Source organism: Aedes aegypti, chromosome 3 (genome assembly GCF_002204515.2).
Source record: "Aedes aegypti strain LVP_AGWG chromosome 3, AaegL5.0 Primary Assembly, whole genome shotgun sequence".
Taxonomy (NCBI): Eukaryota; Metazoa; Arthropoda; class Insecta; order Diptera; family Culicidae; genus Aedes; species Aedes aegypti.
Genome location: NC_035109.1, coordinates 155,387,483 through 155,408,741, shown reverse-complemented (window position 1 = coordinate 155,408,741; position 21,259 = coordinate 155,387,483). Strand labels below are relative to the sequence as shown.

At 34.4% G+C, this 21,259-nt stretch overlaps 1 protein-coding gene across 1 annotated transcript; it reads right to left on the bottom strand.

Moving 5' to 3' along the window:
- Positions 1-11,931: 11,931 nt before the first annotated feature.
- LOC23687713 (larval/pupal cuticle protein H1C) lies at positions 11,932-13,030 on the bottom strand. Its single transcript, XM_011495207.2, has 3 exons — positions 12,876-13,030; positions 12,590-12,699; positions 11,932-12,517 (listed from the first exon to the last, which is right to left on the bottom strand). The coding sequence occupies exons 1-3, from the start codon at positions 12,885-12,887 to the stop codon at positions 12,214-12,216; spliced, it is 426 nt and encodes a 141-aa protein (XP_011493509.1). The 5' UTR covers positions 12,888-13,030; the 3' UTR covers positions 11,932-12,213.
- Between the last annotated feature and the right edge of the window lie 8,229 nt (positions 13,031-21,259).

Sequence of the window (21,259 nt, the reverse complement as noted above, 5' to 3'; positions counted from 1 at the left end):
ATAAAACTGAATTAAAATCCTCTGTAACTTCGACAATATTAGGCGGAAACCAAGTCTTTATTTTACTCAAAATTTGATTGAACATTTCGTCCATGGTAGCATTGCGATAGTTACTACTAGAAGCATCTAATCGTGAAGATTTTACTTGAAAAAAAATTTCCAAGAATTTAGCAAGCTCTTGTATTTTTTGTTTATTATATGTAGAACCTACTGACTCACCCGAGGAAGGAGTTTCCTTTGACGACGCCAACGAAGATAGTGGTGAAACTTGTTCCTTAAACACCATTCCTTCTGCAAGATCCGTTACGGGAGCCTTCTGGTTAATCATAATCATGCACTTCATGCAGATTTTCATCTTTTCCGTAATCCACCGAACTCCATTCGAATGAAACTTGGTCATGAGACCATGGCTAATCGAGTGTAATTTGTCCTTACTGATTTGTGGCCGTCCAGTCCGAAGGGGTAACAGCATAGCGAATAGTATTCGTAGTATTGAACTTTGTCCATTTCAACAGCTTGGGTAATAACGAGTAATATACTGTTGACAACACTTGCACTTTCTCACTGCTCTTTGTTAGTTTTTTGGTAAACTTATGATTCTCAAGCCATTTCAACGCTTTAAACCAGATTTGGTAAATACCTAATTGCCATATTGTCTACCCATTGATTTAACTGTCAATTTCGTAGTTACCTAACAGGTAGCTGGAAAAATGCCTACATTGTGATTGAAGAAATCTTTGTTTCTATGCTGTTTCGTTCTTAAGTAGTTTTGTTTATTAACTTATAAATTTGAAAATAAGCTTTATAAACATATAAATGTAAAAATTTGTAAACAGCTCATCTTGGCAATATTTGATCATGTTTTAGGAACGAAAAATGAGCGTATTTAAGAAATGTTTAGGATTGGATCTTATTGATCGCTCTTTTCAAATATACTTTGTTTGTAAGCTGGAATAGCTAATCGGGTTATCATTATTTATTTTCCTTAACGGTGAAAAATGTCCTGGGAAACTTATTCCATTTCAAAAAATCTCAAAGTTTTGAGAAAATTTGATTCCGATTTGACAAAAAAAAAAAAATGTTTCTGTGACGCTTTTATCTTCAGTTGCGATTTTTGAACGAAAATACTTGTACGAAAAAACTGGGCATTTTTAACAAAACAATGACCAAACGCAGGATTTATAAAGTAGTACATCTTAAAAATTTCAGTGATTGAAATTTATAAAATTTTGTTCTCAAAAATATTTCTTTGAAAATCTTATACGAGTTGGAACATAGTTTTCCCGGCTTTTCTTTACGAATTTTCTCAACGATGGAAAATTTTGTGGAAATTTTCCAGTTAACATATTTTTCTATACCTTTGAAAATTTCCTTTCATTTTCATAAAAAAAAACTTTGTTTCTACGATGCTCCTTTCTTGAGCTATGATTTTTCAAAGAAAAGGCTCAAAATGGCACATTTGCACTTTATTTAACAAAATTGGCCATAACTCAAAAACGAAAAAAAAAATACCATTTCAAAAATTTCAGCGATTAAAGCTTATGAAATTACCTTTTCAAAAATATTTTTTGAAAATTTTCCACGAGTTGGAGCATAGTTTTTCCGGCTTTTCTTTACGAATTTTCTCAACGGTGGAACATTTTGTGGAAAACTTTTTCCAGTTATTTTTTTTTATTCCTGAGAAAATTTGCTTTCATTTTCATAAAATACTTTGTTTCTATAGTGCTTTGTTCTTGAGTTATGATTTTTCAAAGTAAGTAGTGTCAGAGGAAAACAAAAAAATTCCAACTGAGTTTTCCGGGAAAATTAGCGACCCTGAATTTTTCTCATTTTTTTTATTCATATATTGATGAGCCCTGCCTGTGGAAAAAGTTTCATGAAAATCTGAGATCCTTCGGCCCAAACCCGTACGGAAATTAAAAAAAAAACCCTTATAATACATAAATTTGAACATTGTTTAAAATTAACTTGTTTGTACAAGAATTATATTATAAATATGGGTGAAAGTTAAGTGAGTGATACGACTTGTGAGCGGTTCCATGCCGTTTCGCAAACCCGATTATTTTTGTATTTTTTGAATCGCCTGAAAATTTGCATACAGATTCTTTATGATCAAAAAATGCCATTATGCACTTTCAGACCGCCATTTTGAACCTCGCCTTATTTTTGAGAGGGGCGTATCGGAAAATGCATGGCAAATCTTTAAAAAACTGTAACTCGAAAACAGTTTGTCCGATCGATTTGAGATCTACAAAACTGTAGGTATTGCTTAGGACTATATGGTACAAAAAAGTTACAGATTATTTTTTATTTCAAAAACAAAATTTTAAAATCGATTTTCTCCAGAAACGCAGTTTCTATTTTTTTTAATTTTTGGATATGTTTTAGGGGACAACTTATGTGATTTATTGCACAATGTTTCAAAATGGAAGAATAATGGACAAAAAAGTTATGATTTTTTAAAAAATTACAGATTTTGAAAAAAAATCGAAATAGAGGAAAACAATATTTTTTTATGTGATTATTTGAAAGTACAGAAAAAAATGCAATCGAAAAGTACTTAAGTAAATTTTTTCTAGGTTGCATCAATTTCGAGATATACTCATATTTATATAAAATTTTCAAATAAAAAAAGAAAAATAGGCCCTTTTCAAGCATATTTCGTGTTTCTCCATTCCATATATATTTTATTTTGATTGAGCGAATCGTAGCTAAATCGTTTATCGTTTGATCAAAACATTTATGCTTAAGGTGCGGTTGTTGTAGGTATTGTTTAGCACTATTTGTAAAAAAAAATATGCACGGTCAAAAATAATGACAGATTATGTATAGCAAAAATGTGAAGAAGTTAATAAAAAATAAGAAGAGAAATATTCAAGTTAAATACAATTGATGAAATTGACAGAGATGAAGTTAACTAGTTTGATGAAATGATTGCACAAATTAAAGATAAATTTTCTAAAGACGGTATCACCAGGAACGAAAAACTCCAACTACTTTCAATATTGCCGAGGTCCTGGACGGTTCAGAAAATAATGGATACATTTAATACATCCAGGTATTTGGCAACACAAGCTTAACAGTCATTAGAAGGAACAAGTAAATCTCGTACATTTGTCGGGCTAAGTAATGTAGCAAAAGAAATTGTAGTAAACTTTTACGAAGATGATGAAACTAGCCGAGTGATGCCTGGCCAACGTGATTATGTTTCAGTAATGAGAGATGGAAAGCGGCTGGCAATTCAAAAAAAGTCAATGATGACTACATTAAGAGAGTCGTTTAATCGATTTACTGAATTATACAGTGGTGTTCAAATAGGATTTTCATCTTTTGCAAAATTGAGACCGAAGAATTGTAAATTGTTAACTAGCTCTGGAACACATAATGTGTGCGTATGTACTATCCACGAAAATATTAATTTGATAATCCATAGTTTAAAGAAATATAATTTACTGCATGATTTATTTTTTTACTGATAGTTTATTATGTTAAACAAAAACAGTGGATTGCACCTTACGTTGTTGTGAAAAATGTTAAGATTCTACTACCTTTGAACGAAGCTTGTTAGCAGAAATCGAAGAGAATGGCATTGACGAATTACAATTTGAACAGTGGGTCACAACCGACAGGTGTGATATTGAAACTTTTTAAAGCAGCCTGATGAATTTGTATCATATTTTACTCGTAAATTGGAGAAACTAATACCTCACGATTTCATCAAAAAAGAGCAAGCTACATTTTTAAATAACATAAAAAACAATTTGATAGAAGGTAAATCTGTTGTAATTTGTGATTTTTAGGAAAACTACACATTTATTCTTCAAGATGAAGTTCAAAGCCATCATTGGAATGCTCAGCAAGCTACTTTGCATCCGAAAATACCGAATTTAGTACTATACCATTTAATTCCACTAGAGTTTGTATCCTTTAACAGATACGCGTATTTCGACCTCAACTGTAAGGCCGTCTTCAGTGTCGTGTACTAGACTCGACTCTAGTACACGACACTGAAGACGGCCTTACAGTTGAGGTCGAAATACGCGTATCTGTCAAAGGATACAAACTCTAGTGGAATTAAATGGTATAGTACTAAATTCGGTTTTTTCATCTACTTATAGGTATTCTACTAAACAGCTCGAAGATTTATTATACTTTGCATCCGTTTGTAATATATTATCGTCAAGATGGCAAAGTCAATCATTTAAGTTTTGTTGTAATTTCAGAAGATTTGCGCCACGATTCTGTAGAGTAAAGTGGGGCAAAAGTTCGAGTGGGGTAAGAGTTTCTTTTTAAGATTTCTAGCTCAATTCAAAACAAATCTCATAAATGTCACGGTGGTTCGAATGCTATTCAAGTAAGAGACTTTCATTCCAAATATCATAAAAATCGATTGAGATTTGGAAAAGTTATGGCTATTTGTTGTTTTTCGACGTGAATATTGTAATTTTTAGTCAAACTATCGTTGCATGGATCCAATTGAAGATAAAATCTTTTTTAATATTTTGTGTAAGGGCGTTTCTAGGCCTATCATAAGGTTGCTTTGAGGTGTATTAGTTTTTGCATAAATGCTTGAAAACAATTTTTGGCCCATAGTGGGGCAAAAGTTCGAATCAGCGGGGCAAAAGTTCGACCTATGTATAAAACCACGGAAAAATTTGCAAATTGCCTAAAATCCACATATTATCTTCAAATTTAGTTAAATTAGTCTGATCGTGTGAAAACTGTCACCAAAATTTTACATTTCTACTTAGTTTTGCGAAAAAATGCTATTTTTGAGTATATTACAATTAACCCGGTTTTGGGTAATTTTTTGATGAAAATTTAGTGTGTATTTTTCGTCAAACTTAAGTTTACGGCTGGTGTAAAGTATGCCTGTCATAAAAGAATCGATATTTTGTGTTTTAGCCAGCGAACTTTTGCCCCACACTAGATTCGAACTCTTGCCCCACCGGTGGGGCAAAAGTACGAATAAGACAATCAATTTTGAAACTGTTATAACTAAAAATGGGTAAATATTTTGACACAAGTTTGTTCAGCAAAATTATAGCCAATATGTTGAAGGTTCACTGTATGGTGTTTGTTTTGTTTTAACTGCTATTGTTTTTCTGGAAACTTTGATTATACCACTAAGGTCGAAGTTTTGCCCCACCTTACTCTATCGGTCATCTTATTCATATCTAAAATGATAGATTTTTTGCGATTGGATCACAAATTAACTGTCAACAAGATATATTTTATGTCTGACGGAGCTGCATCACAGTATAAAAATAGGAAGAACTTTTCAACTCTTTGGCAATTTAATATCAAATATGATATAGAAGTTGAATGGCGTTTTTTTGCAACATCACATGGAAAAGGGCCATGCGATGCCATAGGAGGGACACTAAAACTAAAAAAGTAGATGTCTTCGATTTTAATATTTGTAGAAATCGTTTTAAGAATATTGTTAGACAAATCTATTCGTACTTTAAGGGATATTCAGTCTGTACAGCGAAGCTGAAGACGGTGTCATTGAATAAATAAATAAAAAAAAACGTATGGCTACCAGAGCCAGTCTTGCCAAAGAACGTGAACATCCGATAAAAAATGCTAAGGAACTATATGATTGGGCTCAAAATTGGAAAGAAGAGCAGCTTACACAAATCTTTTTTTGTTATTCAACTACTGAGGAATATGATATCATTGAACAAGAACTTAACCAACTATTTTCAAGTGCACAAACAGCTCAAGGCACTCCCGTTTATCCCTATCTCTGAAACACAAATTGAAGTTAGACAATTTTTGAGCTGGGACGATAACAAGAAAGTAGTTTATATAATAAAGAAATAAAATTGCAGTAGGTATATATATATATATATATATATATATATATATATATATATATATATATATATATATATATATATATATATATATATATATATATATATATATATATATATATATATATATATATATATATATATATATATATATATACCGTTGTGATAGAATCACATTTTTAATGCCACGTTTAGATTTACCATGTGTATCTCGGAAGTGATGCATCTCAGCTAAATTTTACTTGAGTATTTTTCGATAGAAATTTTTCATATTTAAAATTATATAGTTATTTTTCTGTACTCAAAAAAACGCACCAAAAATATCGTTTTACATTAAATTCGTTTTATTTATTTTTTTTTAAATAATTTATGTTTTATCCAAAAAATTTCCGTTTTGAGGCATTGTGCAAGAAATTACAATCAATATACTGCAAAACATTTCCAAAAATTAAAAACATCAATTTTGCGGTTTTTAAGAACAATGAACTTCAAATTTTCATTTGAAAATTTCGTTTATATTTTTTTTACCGTGCATACTTTTTTAAATACTTTAGTATATAGGTTTTGATCAAACAATAAACAATTCAGCTACGATTCACTCAATCAAAATAAAATATATATGGAATGGAGAAACACGAAATATGCTTGAAAAGGGCCTATTTTCTTTTTTTATTTGAAAATTTTATTTAAATATGAGTATATCTCGAAATTGATGCAACCTAGAAAAAAATTACTTAAGTACTTTTCGATTGCATTTTTTTCTGTACTTTCAAATAATCACATAAAAAATTATTATTTTCCTCTATTTCGATTTTTTTTTCAAAATCTGTAATTTTTTAAAATGTCATAATTTTTTTGTCCATAATTCTTCCATTTTGAAACATTGTGCAATAAATCACATAAGTTGTCCCCTAAAACATATCCAAAAATAAAAAAAAAAACGAAACTGCGTTTCTGGAGAAAAACGGTTTTAAAATTTTGTTTTTGAAATAAAAAATAATCTGTAACTTTTTTTTACCGTGCATATTTTTCTCCATATAGTCCTAAGCAATACCTACAATTTTGTGGAAGATCTCAAATCGATCGGACAAACCGTTTTCGAGTTACAGTTTTTTAAAGTTTTGCTATGAATTTTCCGATACGCCCTTCTCAAAAATAAGGCGAGGTTCAAAATGGCGGTCTGAAGGTGCAAAATGGCATTTTTGGTCATAAAGAATCTGTATGCAAATTTTTAGGCGATTCAAAAAATACAAAAATTAAATTAAAAAAAAAAATTGTCATGTTCGGTGGAATTGCTCTTATGTTTCCGATGTTGATTCAGCTGGATTTGACTGCCGTGGGATCTTGGACGAAACATATGTTCCAGTTCGGAGGGGACAGACATGATTACAATTAATCAACCCGGTGAGTTTGTTCCATTATTGTTAAGCGTAGAATTATAGAATTAGTTAGATTTTCGCGTTCCGGCATGAATGCAGATGTGAAGTAATTTGCAATTCTTCGAAGCTTCTAGAATTGGACTTTTTTTTTCGTTTTCTGGCAAGTTTGTTCGATAACGCCTTTCAATATGTTAGTTGTCGCGGAACTGGTTGTCGGTTCTCGCACGACTTTTTGTTTTTTTTTTTCGTGAGTTTTCGGTCATTGAAATTTTTGTTCGGTTTGTGCGTTCCGGTCGGTTTATTGTTAGGCAGTGGACAGTACGTAGTTCTTGCAGGATTATTGTCTGTTTACATGTTCACAACAAGTTTTTTTTATTACTATCCGATGACCCTAGAGGGATCGGCTCTGCTTTATATTTAATACTGAGCAGAAACCTAATTATCTTCAAAGCTAAATAGACTTTTTTTCTCTTTTGATTGCCGGCTATTAAAAGCTTAAATTGAAACACTTAACCCTCTAATACCCAAATCCGCCTTTAGACGGTGTACACTTTGGAATTTTGTGTATTTTTTGTAGCTCTGAAATCAAAATGATCTTATTTTTGGCTTATAGCTTGACTCATAACACGCATATAAGAAAAGTTTTCCATGACTTTTTAAACTTTTTTGTATGTTTAGAAATTGTTTGAAAAATTGCTTTCTTATATAACCTACAAATGCCTGGGGTTCATTTAACGTGTAATATAAAAAATCGTACCTTTTATATTTTTCTACGATTAACTTATCACAAAAGAAAAGCCTGGTGGTATTAAAATAATTTCAAACCTGTTTTTCCGTTAGTTACACGGAAAACAAAATACGCTTAAAAAAAAAAAAAAAATTATGTTTTTAAAAATACCGTAAAAAAATAAATTTTCATTATTGCCAAAAATCAACAACTAGAAAAGGCTTCAAGAAAAAATAAAAAAATATAGGGATGTTCAAAAATAAACATTTTAAAAATTAAAACCAAAATTTAAAAATTTGCGAATAAAAATAAATAATTGCCCAAAATGTGTTTAGAACGATTTTAGATAACGAAAAATAATAATTAAATCGAAAATAAAAATTTGGGTATTAGAGGGTTAAACAACAAACGCCCTGGGTCCATCGCCAGCTTAACAGGTGAATCCTGACTGAATACCTCTCCCAACCTCCTCCTCCGTAGCACTTATGAGGGCGTCGCTCAGTCGGTGGCCTCTCCTTAAGAAGTGCTACATCAACATTTCCTTCCCCTATCCTAAGTTACGGTAAAGATGGGCGTGGCCAGGAATAGCAATATTCATGTGCTTGGTAATTTTATTCAAGATTGGTTCAAGGTTTCTTCCCTAGCCTTGTTCATGTAAGCAGTCTGGATGAGATAATCAAACGAAACATTAATGTGGCTAGTATCCAATCTCCGAAGTGTACCGTAACTACGCTAACGCTAACGCTATATTTTTCTGTTTTTGTATAGATTTAAAGGAAACATGAAAAATTAGTAGAATTTTCAATTGCCCGAAGAACAGAAGAGCCAACTGATTGTGGCGTATTGGTCTCAACACACATCGACAAGGCCTTTTTTTTGTTTGTTTTATTTTTTTTTACAAGTGGGAAATTTGCAGATCTGAGAAGGTAACTCAGGGAGTCCGGGGATGACGCACCAACGACGACCCGTTAAAACCAGAGGGTCTTCTTTTTTAATTGCTCAAGTGGTGTACAGAGTTCACCGACATTACCCTTGGCCTCAGACCCTCATCTCCCCGGAGCCACCTTACGGTATTTCTTCGGGGAGGGGCCAGTGCGCATAGCACAATAGGTGTAGCAGAAGAAGCCTAGGCAAACTGCTTCTTCCAGCGGACTTAAACAATGTTACAAGGGACTAGCCTCGGCAGGGCTAATCCTCTGCATTCAACTTTTGGTGGGCGCGCCGCATTCCAGCTTTCGGCATCCGCACACATTCTCTCTATTATACTGTCGGGGGTCGTGTACCCTCCACATGTAGCGAGCATCGTATCTAGTAGACAGATAGGTCTATACGCAGACGGGTTACCTAGTGGTTTTCCCGCCTTTGGTAGTAGCACAAATTTCTGTCGACTCGCTTCCATACAAGGCTTAAGGCAACATTTCGGATATCATCGGGTCCCGGTGCCTTGTTTGACGCGAATGATTTCACGACATCTGACAGCTCTTCGTTTGTCACCCTCGCCTTTTTTTCTTCTTAATCTCCTGCATATGGCGCTGGGGCTTGTGGGATGATGTGGGAAAATGACATCGAATATCGATGCAATCGCAGCAACTTGGGCGACTTCTCTCTATGGACCTATGCACGAGTTCACTATTTGACGTTTGAGCGGTGCCGTGTTATATACGTGACCATGGCAACGAGTGAATTCGGCACCGCTCAAACGTCAAATTAGTGAACTCGTGCATCGGTCCATAGCACATTTGGTCTTAGCCATTACCACTCTGTAGGCGTCACCCCATGGACTTGGATTGGCACTCTCGCATAGACTATCAAAGCATGCCCGTTTTCAAGTCTTGATTTCCTTTTTGAGATCCAACTTTGCCTCTCTGAATGCTGCACCGAGTTCTACTCTTTGTGCTTCTGTGCGTGCGCGTTGCATTCTTCGTCTAGCCCGAAGGCAGATTGGTCTAGTTTGATACTCCGCTTTTGCCCGGACATTTGGGTCCGCCCTTTAAGTGTCCGTTGTCTGCTCTGTCAACAAATATTAGGCACTTGGCGATTTGCTTACTAACACTTGCCCTATGTTCTTCGGTGCCGCATTTTCTGCACTTCTTACTTCTGTCGGGACCATTGCAATTTCAAAACTTATGACCCTTCCCGAAACACTTGAAGCAAACTTCAGGAGGCTGTTGTATGCTCAGCAGTGATGGAAAGTGGCGAACATTTCTGCTGAACTGGAACAAAAACAAAACCTAACGCTCCCGAGCGTCAGAGCGCTGGTTTACTCGCATCCGTCGTTCTCCCGAGTAACCGAAGCTAAAAGTGATTCGCGAACGTGTTCGGAGCTGTTCAGAGTCAAATTGTGTTTTTGGGAAAAACGCTGCTTCCCCTCCAAGATTTATGGTTTCTAAGGGTTTTTGACTACCTAAGACAAGACGTGTCAGGTCAGAGTACAAAAATGAAACCAATTGCCTGTCAAAAAAGACCACTTCTCATTGGTCGTTTTTACAAAGGCCTACTTTCACATCGTTGAGTTGGATTGCAACAGGGCACTTTGTGTCTAGCCCAGCCGTGTTGCTAGTTCATAAATTAGAATTTTAATCAAAAGTTTGGAAATTTTTCACAAAATCTTTTTGTTTCAAATCTGTTTATATTCGATGTTAAGTGTACCACATGTGATCTTACAATACTAAAATAAATAAAAAATACTGAATTGAGAGCAAAACAAAAGAAAATTATGTCAAATTTCTCTAAAAATGTCGCCTGTTAGAATATAAACCTGAATTTTGAAAGAGATAACACCCTCAATTGCACTAAACGAATGAAGCGTGTCAGGAACAACCAAATTATGAGTTTTGATAACTGAATTTGTTCACAAGGTTTGCTTAAAAAGAATACTGGCAGCACTGGCTTTTGTATCGTCAAGGTTATCGACTGAAAAACAACGGGGCAGTCTGAGTTGAGCTGTCACATCCTGTCCTAGTTGACTACAAATTAGTAGTTTACAGTTGACTTGATGGTTATGCAATTAATTTGTCTGTCAGAACCATAATAAATCACAACTTGCTCGGCTACTCGTGAGTAAACGTTCCCGATTTTTTGCTACTTCTTTTGATATGTTCTCCCGAGCAGGCGGGTGCGGACTTACTCACACCTAGCCAGTTCGCGAGTCCATCTTTACCACGCGTAATTGTCCATCTTTACCACGCGTAATGAGTTAATTAATTTAAATAATGTAGTTAACTCTCCCTTACTCGATATTACGTATCTCGATATCGAGTAAGAGAACCACAGTAAAAGTTTCATGGCTTGATGATTCAGTTGGATCGTAGTTGCATCGGTTTTGTGTACTGTAACTCGATACCTCCCCAATTCGATAGTACCTTCAATATCGAGTAAGGGAGAGTTGACTGTAATGTTTTCTGAAAATTCCTATTATTCCATTGTGCCTCACCTTAGTCTATATTTGAATCAACCATTAAAAAGGTGGTCGATGGACATTGATACGAGTGTGACGTCTGTTAGTCTTTGGTAATACATACAGTCACCAATAGGAATTTGATAGCGGATAGATCTGATCAGCTAGAAACTATAGGAACGACAGGAGTAACCCATCTACCATGTATTAGAATTGAGTGCTTTTTCGCTGTACGATAATAAAAATGTGATAATTACGTCTGTTTGTCATAAACAATTGCTATATTCTCAAAAGTAGATTGATATGCTTTATTATAGAGACTTTCAGCCGTAGGCTGGTTCGTCTCTTTTCTCAAAAGTATCCCAGAATGAAATGCGTAAAAAAAGAAGCTTTTTGATGATTGAGGAGTTCTAGAATATATCACGTCACCAAATTGAAAGTATTCTTTGTTTGAAGACCTATTTCTTCGCCGTTGTCATCTGTTGAACAGTTGCATCTCGAGACCTGCTTCCTGAGACGTTTCGATATTATAACCCTGCCCGGAGAAGCGAAAGTTTTTTTTTTTTCTCTAGATAAAGGGATAAGTAGACCATTGAAACGCAAATGTTAAACTTTTTCAACAAAGTTGTGTGTATTTTGAATCGTCACTTTCATTCTTGGCATGTCTTTGATTCGCATTGTTCTACTAGACTCAAACTGTTCTTTACATGGTTTATCTATAGCAAAAGGTAAACTGTAGTTACAGAGGCTGGTTGTTCTTCTATGTACAAATCTATTTGTAGTTCCTTTAATGCGTTGATTCCGATTCCCAGGAGGAGTATTCGTTGCTAGTCTTTGCTTTTCAGGTTAGTGGGGATTGGTTTGTTGGGGATTTGGGATTGGGATGGTTTAGTGGTGGACGACGACGCTCTTGACGACTGGGACGGAGTGGACTGGGTGGACGGAGTGCACGACTGGAGCGGCGACGACGGTCTTGGCCAGGACTGGGGTGTGGTGAACGATTGGGGTATGGTGGACGACTGGGGTGTGGACGGCATGGACAACTGGGGAAGCCACGACGGTCTTGGTCAAGACTGGAGTGTGGTGGACAACTGGGAGGGCCTTGACGACTGGAGCGTGGTGCACGGCAACTACTGGAGTGTGGTGGGCAACAACGGCATGCTTAACGACTGGAGCGTGATGCACGACGTGCCTGTTGGAGAAGAGCAAACATTCGGTCGTTAGGTTTGATTAGGCCTACCTCAATCATTTCTGGGATACTTACGAGGACTGGTGGCTGACGGCAACTGGAGCAGCGTGCACAACTGGAGAGGCAACAACGACTCCTGGAGCTGGAGCGGCGACGGCAGCGGCGATCAAGCACGAGAAAACGAACTGTAACGAGGATGCAAAAGATAATCAGTTTCCTGGTTCAGAACACTATCCCGATCAATAGGCGTTTGCAACAGTCCATGAAATCACTAGCACTTCCAGTATTTTCACAAGAGCACTTCAGAACACCCCGAACACAACGCCTTTGATCCCCTAGATTCACCAGAACAGATACGCACCAGCTTGTACATTTTGGTAGTTTGAGTTGTTTTGTTAACTAGATAACAAAAATTGACTTAGTTGAGATTGCTTTGCTAAATGCGAATTGACTGACGATTGGAGTCTAGGCCGGGTAGCTTTTATAGTGAAAAATAGGCATTACCAAGCGCCCGTGATCACAGCGACAATAAGGAATTAAATCTCTCTCGTTCTCTCGTTAAGGCTCTCGGGGTCGAGCCTCTCCTAGGCAAGGGTACCACAATCCGCACGTATCCACCGCGATCTGCTAAACTAGACAGTGGAGGTCCTCGAGAGGCGGTCGGAAAAAAATCTTGACTTTAACCTCTCTGCGCCGCCGCTTTCCGCTACACCTCCACCACAGCACCTATGCAGCATGTGACGAGCGCACGCAAGTGACAAGTATTAGCAGCAGAGCAGCCGCAGAAGAGAAACATATACCTTGCAAAGTACAATGTGGGTAACGCCAACCGAGCGACACCTCAATCCGAGAACGAGAGTGAACGAAACCGTAAATTTTGACCGACCAGATCAGGTTTCTTCTGCGAGCGCAGGCTTAAGATAAGTTCGTTAACGTAGGGATGCTGCGCAAGGGGCTTAATCATTGCGATGAGGCTCTCGTGTGCCGCTCTGTTATGATTGCGGTTTCAAATGGCTCTCGGTGGAGGACGGATGCGCGCGTTTTGGTGTTCTGTGTCCTGTTGTTTAGTATGACAAGTGATTCTAGGCTACGAAGCAGCCTTCCTTGGAATATCGTGTTTCCGCTTGTTTGATCTGATTGTTGGTCTGATTAGTGATTTTTAGTGTTATAGTTTTCTCGCAGTTAAAATTTCTAAGCAAATAACAACTTTCACATTGCTTACTTTTCCTTGTTCTTCAAAGATTTGATTTGGTGCGTCAATTTAGTAAACTTTTGCGGCAAATATTAGAACTATTATTGCTTGCTAAATGTTCATAATGTTATTAGAATATTCAATACTGGATAGTATAAAATACGCGATGGTTGCATACAAAATGGTTTGGAGACCTTGATCTTTGTTTCTCAAGCTCAATTATTAATTTTCATCGATGTTCAGTAATAACTTAAAATTCAAACACAACAATATTTCAAATGTAATCGATTAGGTTAAGGAAAAATTCACAATTCTGCAAAAAAAAAAAAATACACTACCATCATTCTGAAGTATTTTGAAAACGATTGATTGTGCTAAAATTTGTCAATGTACAAACTTGTATAAAACAAACAAATTGAAACATTTTGCAGGAGAATATATTGCTCTTAATAAGTCAATTTCTAAATTACTTCTAAATCCGGCTTTTGATTTTTTTTTAGTACCAAAATTAGTACGGGCTGGAGCCAGGGTACTCGTGGCAACTCGAGGTTGGTGGTCACAATTTTTTAAGGAAGGACATGATAGGGATTGGGATCAGGGTTCTCTGCTGCTCATCCGGGAGGTATATCATGGTAGCTTGACTAACGTATCATGACGTTGGTACCAATTTCTTGCCGGTATTCGTCTGACGGATGACCAGGATCCTCAATCCAACACAAAGGGGGGCAACACAAAAAAAAAAAAACAGAAGTAGAGAACACAAGAGAATTAAACTTTTATACAAGACAGGCGAAGGAAATTGTAAATTTAGCAGTATGATTTATTGCTACTAAAAATATTGAAATTGCGATAACTTCCTTATTTTTCGACAATTTTTCATAAGTTCTCAAAAAAATCATATATTATTAGAATCCGGAGTTTTTCCGAAAATCCTTGGTTAATTGCTTTTTGAAACAATACTTTGATGAGATTCCTTTGTAAAAAATGAAGGATATGGTGCAAAAGTTTTTGAGAAATGAGCATTTATGTGCGCGCGTAAGCGACATATATCATACGCATCATACGATCATACGCACTATTTTTGTAGATATTTTTTGCCGTTACCATTGAATCTATCCAATTTGGGGTTTTATTCTAACTGTTATACATTCACGACGTTAGCCATTGATTGGGATGTACACTTAAAAAATGTGTGACAGCTGTGAAAACAGCTTTTTCCGAAAATTTCCCTAATGATTTTATGGTTGAAATGTTTTGAACATCCTTCTTAAATTATCTCAGAATTCTCTGGAAGAGATTTTTATTTTCGAAGAAACTTCCAGGATGTTTTTAAAAATTCAACCAATAGTATTTACAGAAATGTTTTTCAAAATTCTGCAAGTCGACTCTCCACTTCTCGATGTTCTACATCTCGATATCTCCCTATGTCGATGAATGCTTCGGCCCCTTCATTCTGCATACGATTTCTCTCTCCATATCTCGATATCCTCCTTATCTCGATATCTCCCTATCTCGATGTGCCCCTGATGATTTGATGTTCTCAATTTCAGTTACTAGACCAAATTTAAGCGATTCAGAACAATTTGTATGCTCGAAATGAAGTTTGTTTGTTTATGTGTTTCCTAGTAACGGAGTGATTTTCAATCAAGTGTTCATTAAATTAATGTTATATGTCTCGATCTCTCCCTATCTCGATGGTCCCTTCGATATCAAGATGTGGAGAGGCGACTGTATTTAGTGATTCGTTTGAAAATAACCTATAAATCAGGCTAGAAATTTCCTCAGCTCTATTATTTTTTCAAGAATGACGAAACATTAATTTAGAAATCAGTCCAGATATTTTTCTCGCAATTCTTGCATGCATATACCGAGGAGTTATAAAATTAATTCTATATGAATTTTTCAAATTTTCTTCAAGAATAGTTTTGAAGTGTTCACAAAATTTATATTTTTACCATACGATTTAAACGAAGATATTGAAAACAAAATTCACAGAAATTCTTCAAAGAGTCATCAAAAAATGTCCGAATAGTGCCTTCCTGAATACTTATCATGAAATTCATCAAGGGATTCTTCATTTCAAAAATTCTTTAACAATAAAGGTAAAATTTGGGATCATTGAAAAAAAAAAAAACTTTAAAATACTGAAATATGTTTAGGGAGGAGAAATTATTCAGTTATTTTTTTAAAATATATATAACGCCTTTTCTTGCAATTATTTTATGATAATTCTGTATAAACTCCTACTAGGATTTCCACAATTATTTTTCAAGAGACTTGTCCAGAAATTCACTCGGATAATACTTTTTGAAATTTTGGAAACATATTTTTTTTAAATTTAGACTATACAAAAAAAAAAATTTTTCTGACTCTTGCACTTGTTTCTTCAAAACTGTCATAGAAATTGCTGCAAAAATTTCACAAAACAAATTTGGAAAGTTATGCGGAAAATTGTACATTGGTTTCACATGACATTTTGTCAGACTTCGATTTACTTTTTTATGAATTATTCCGTAAATTCTGAATTTCATTTGGATATTTCGTCAAAAAATTCTTTGTAAAACTGAGCACAACTCTTCCAAAACTTGAACCTGGATTTTCAAAGCAACTCTTCCTAAAAATAGCACGAAATCTTTCTGAAAATTCTGCGAGCGATCATCTTCAACTTTTCTTTGGAATTTCCTCCTGAATTATGTAAAAACATAAGAAATTCGCAAAGGTAGTATGAATAAAACTTCCCAACAATTTCTTCAAGACTTATTTAGTTTTTTTTCTCAAATTCTTTCAAATTCCCTAATTTTTGAGAAGATTCTCTAATAAATTTTACCAGATTTTCTCTATCACAGATTTTCCCGAAATATTCCTGAATTGTTATTCAAAATTTTTGTAGATAATTCTTCGTTAGGGTAGATGTACCAATAGTGGAGGTACTAAGCACGATTGATCAATCATTTAAACGCCCAAATTCAAGATGCTCAATTAATGTGCATGTTAATGTTGTAACGGGAAGTAACGACCGTTGACTTAATAAGAGAAATGATTTCATCGCAGTAATCCACGGCATGTCAGTGAAAAATAATACCTCCACTATTGGTACACTGTTCCTTTAGTTTCGGTATATTTTTAATTTGTGCTCCTATAGTTGCGGTAAACGTTGTTTTCTTATGGGATCCTCCACTATAGGAACACTTTACCGCAACTATTGGTACAAACAAGTAAAGTTTAAGCAATTTTGGTGATATTTCATCAGTTTTAAAGCAATTTGAACGCTCTTTTCAACTATTCCGTGTATCAACAAGCCAATACGTAGATTGGCAGTGTCGGTTCTGTGGCTAATGTAATAAAATCAGTGAAAACGGCACTATCGCAATTATAGGAACACCCACAACTAAGGGAACACTTACCCTAGTTCCTTATAGTTTTCCAGATAAAACTTTTATTAATTTATGGTAAAATTTCTCAAGAATACGATTGTTTAATATTTATTTATTTTGCGTAGTTCAAGAGTTGTTCCATGAATTCTTTCAAAGCATCCTTTTAGTGTAAAATTATAACAAATCAATTTTAATGAATTTTCTACTGATTTTTGTTTTTTTAATTAATTTTTGGTACTTCTTCTTAGTACTTCGCAGATTCGTTTTTTCTTGTCTTTTCAAGCGTTCCAAAACCGAGATTAAATAGCGTAACATTGTGAAACTCTTCAAATTTTTATTTATTTTATTTTCTTAAGATTTTTGAGGTTGTATTCATTTGCAGGAATTGTACATAGAATTTCTTCAACAGGGTTTACGAAGAAACTGTCTTCAGATTCCTCGAGCAATACAAACCAAAATCATTTTGAAGATTTCCTACTCTCAAGTTTTTGTTCTCAAATATTTACATTTTCTATTCTTCCTCTTCGAAATTATTTTGTTTTATAACAAGATTCCCTTAAGAGTTTTCTTATCAAATATACCAGGTTACAACGGATGGTTCCTCATATTCCCACAAAATTGAGCCAGGAGAACATAAACAGTTTTCTTAACAGGTTTTATCTAAGTTTGTTTTACACAATTCATCCAGTAAATACATTTCATCAAGGATTTTTTCGAAATCTCTTCGAGTGGTTCTTTAAGGAATATTATCAGACATTTGTCCATCGAGTCTTTTGATGATTTTTTCAAGGATTCCTGAAATAAATTTCTTACATTAACTCATTCTTTGATTTCCTCATGAGATTTCATGTTTCAAACATTTTTCTGCACCTCTCTGAAGAATTTGTTGGATAATTTGAGAAGAATTGAATTGAAAATCACATGGATTGCTAGAACAATATCTGGAGAAAATTCAGTTTGAATTTGTTGACGATTGTCCTGGCTTTATGAGAGAACCTGAGCGATTCCTTGTGTAATCCCTTAAGATATTTCTACACGAATACCTTAGGAGGAATTTTGTAAGCACTTTTCAATGAATTCCACTACAAATTTGGTGATGGTTACCATGAATATTTTTCCAAAGAAAAGCTGAAGTATTAATAGAAGTGTTTATTTGACAATTTCTCGGTGTAGCCATGCAATTTTTGTTTGGAAAAATTTCTGGATGTAGGGTAGGTGTACCAGTTATGTACATAGTGGTTCCCTAATTCGCCGTACGTGATGACTTTAATGTCTTAAAATTTTGAAAACTCTTGTGTGTTGTACTAGTTAGTTTGAAGATATATCTAGATGTGAAAACATTCAAAAAGATTTCACATATGGCCAAATAGAGAACCACCATGGCCATAACTGGTACACTTTCCATATCCCTGAATTAAATATCAAACAAAATAGGATGAAAAGCTTTTTCTCTCGGAAAATATGTTTACTTCATACAGCACGTAAAACGGATTTCAAAAAATTGAATTATTGCTCTAAGAAAGCTCAATTATTGGAATAAGGTCGGTTTTAAAAAGTCACTTTTGTATAATCAACATTTGGAGCTCTGTCATATACAGCGGTAATTATATAGAGTACCATTTTTGTTTACATTACTTCATAAATATGCAAAGATACTTTACCAAACATTTTTTTTTTAAATTCTATACTATTTTTTATTTGTTCCAATTGTTCGATATTACCATTAACGTGTAGAAAGAAAAAATCAAAAAACGAGGTCCTTAAAAATCGACTTTTTTCGATTTTTGTATTTGCTCTCAAATGCTTAGAAATATATTTTTCAATATTTTTTAAAACTATTTCATATGAGTTGTGGCACAGTATATATTGGCAAAAACTTTGCCAACAAAAGTTTTTTGTATCTATGAAATTGATCGATTTAGAGCTTTTTTTTCCTACGGTGGCATAAGGTGGTCCAAACAAAACTAGTTTTCTGGCTCTAGAGTTTTCAATTCAAATTAATCACCAAAGTAGTCTATGAAACACTTTTAGAGTTTTAAAAAATGCGTAATTTGGTGAGTGAAAAACTCACTATCTCCTTCCGTTTGGGAGTAACTGTTGTTTTTCTCTCTCAAAAACATGCCTACTTTGATTGAGAATATCTCTGATTGGGGCAAACATAAAAAATATCTTTTGACGGCATTCAAGAAACAAAATAAAATTGTATATTACATCTAAAAAAATAAAATAAAAAAGATATGTTATTATGTAACTAACGAGTTTCGAGTGAAAAACAACAATAACTTCCAAACGGAAGGATATAGCGAGTTTCTTCACTCTTAAAATAAAGCCTATTTTAAGCTCTAAAAGTGTTTCATAGACTACTTTGATGAGTAATTTGAATTGAAAACTCTAGAGCCAAAAACCAGTTTTGTTCGGACCACCCTATGTCACCGTAGGAAAATAGCTCTAAATCGATCAATTTAAGAGATACAAAAAACTTTTTTTGGCAATGTTGCTTAAAATTGAATGGTCTACAACTTTGCTGAAGCATGTATAATATAATTTCTACAACTAAGAAAATTAGTTACACAATTTCTATGAAAATGTGATCCACCTTACATTTCAATAACACCAAACAAAGGACCTTACTAATAAAAACAACTTTGTAGAAGACCGTTTTCGTCTAATGTTTCATTCTAAAGCTCAAAATGCATCTTTCCGCGTAAAACTGATTCCTGGACCACTGTGCGCTTTGACGAGAAATCTGAAATAAGAAAGATAGGACTCTAAAACTATTTTAAAGGTTGTCATACTATGTATTTCTTTATTATTTTGCATTCTGAGCAAGAAAATACTTTTAGACAAAAATGATGTTGTACAAAATTGTTTCTAAAAATGTAAGCTTTCATACTGTGTCATTTAGAACTAGGGTGGTCCACAATATCACTTAAATCATATAATCAACTTTTTTATTTGCAAAAATACTGGTATATACTCTCAGGCACAGCAGTAGAACTTGAAATTTTGATCAACATTGCCAAAAAAAAGTTTTTCTGTAGCTCAAAATTTGACCAATCTAGAGGAAAAAATCCTAATCATCGCAGGGTGGTCCGACAAAAATAAGTTTTTCAACTCTAGTTTTTTAATATTTGTTTCTCGTCAAAGTCATCTATGAACGACTTTCAAAACTTAACAAAATACAAATTGTCATGCAAAAAAAAAAATGTTGACATTTTATTAGAGGTCCAAAAATAACACATCTGTAAATTTTTGATATACAGTTAACTCTCCCTTACTCGATATTCTATTCTCGATACCGAGTTAGGGAACCATAGTAAAAGTTGGTTTTCATGGCTAACTCGATGGACCCTTAGATCGCAGTTGCACTGGTTTTGTGTTCTGTAACTCGATACCTCCCTAACTCGATGGTCCCTTCAATATCGAGTAAGGGAGAGATGACTGTATTATACAATTTTACAGTCGACTCTCCACAACTCGATTTTTTATAACTCGATATACTCTATAACTCGTTGGATTTTTCAGTTCCCTTCAAATTTCCATACATCGTGCTCTCCATAAGTTGATATTTCTATAACTCGATATCTCCACTAGTCGATGTCACGTGAGACGCAATTTTCCCTCCATAACTCGATATCCATTTTTAAATCCTTCTTATTCAGGGAAACTAAGACCACTTCTTGTTTGGATGTGAATAAATACTTGCAATTTGTAATAAAAGATAAAAAAATGAAAATAATTAAAAAAAATGTTAGTAAAAATACCGAGATTTTTCGAGCATTTCGTAAAAGTTACCAAAAAATAATTGTTTCTATTAACGAAATAATATTGCTTTGTTACAGAAGTGATCATGTATGTATTGGAAATACAAAAATTAATTCCGTAGATTTTCAAATTTTTTGCGTCGGTATGTTCTATAACTCGATAATTATATAAGTCGATGATCCCTTGAATATCGAGTTATGGAGAGTTGACTGAATTTTGTCTTTTGAATGCCGTCAAAAGATATTTTTTATGTTTGCCCCAATCAGAGATATTCTCAATCAAAGTAGGCATATTTTTGAGAGAAAAACAACAATTACTCCCAAACGGAAGGAGATAGCGAGCTTATTTTTGATAACACCAAACATAGGACCTTACTAATACAAACAACTTTGTAGAAGACCTTTTTTTTTCTAA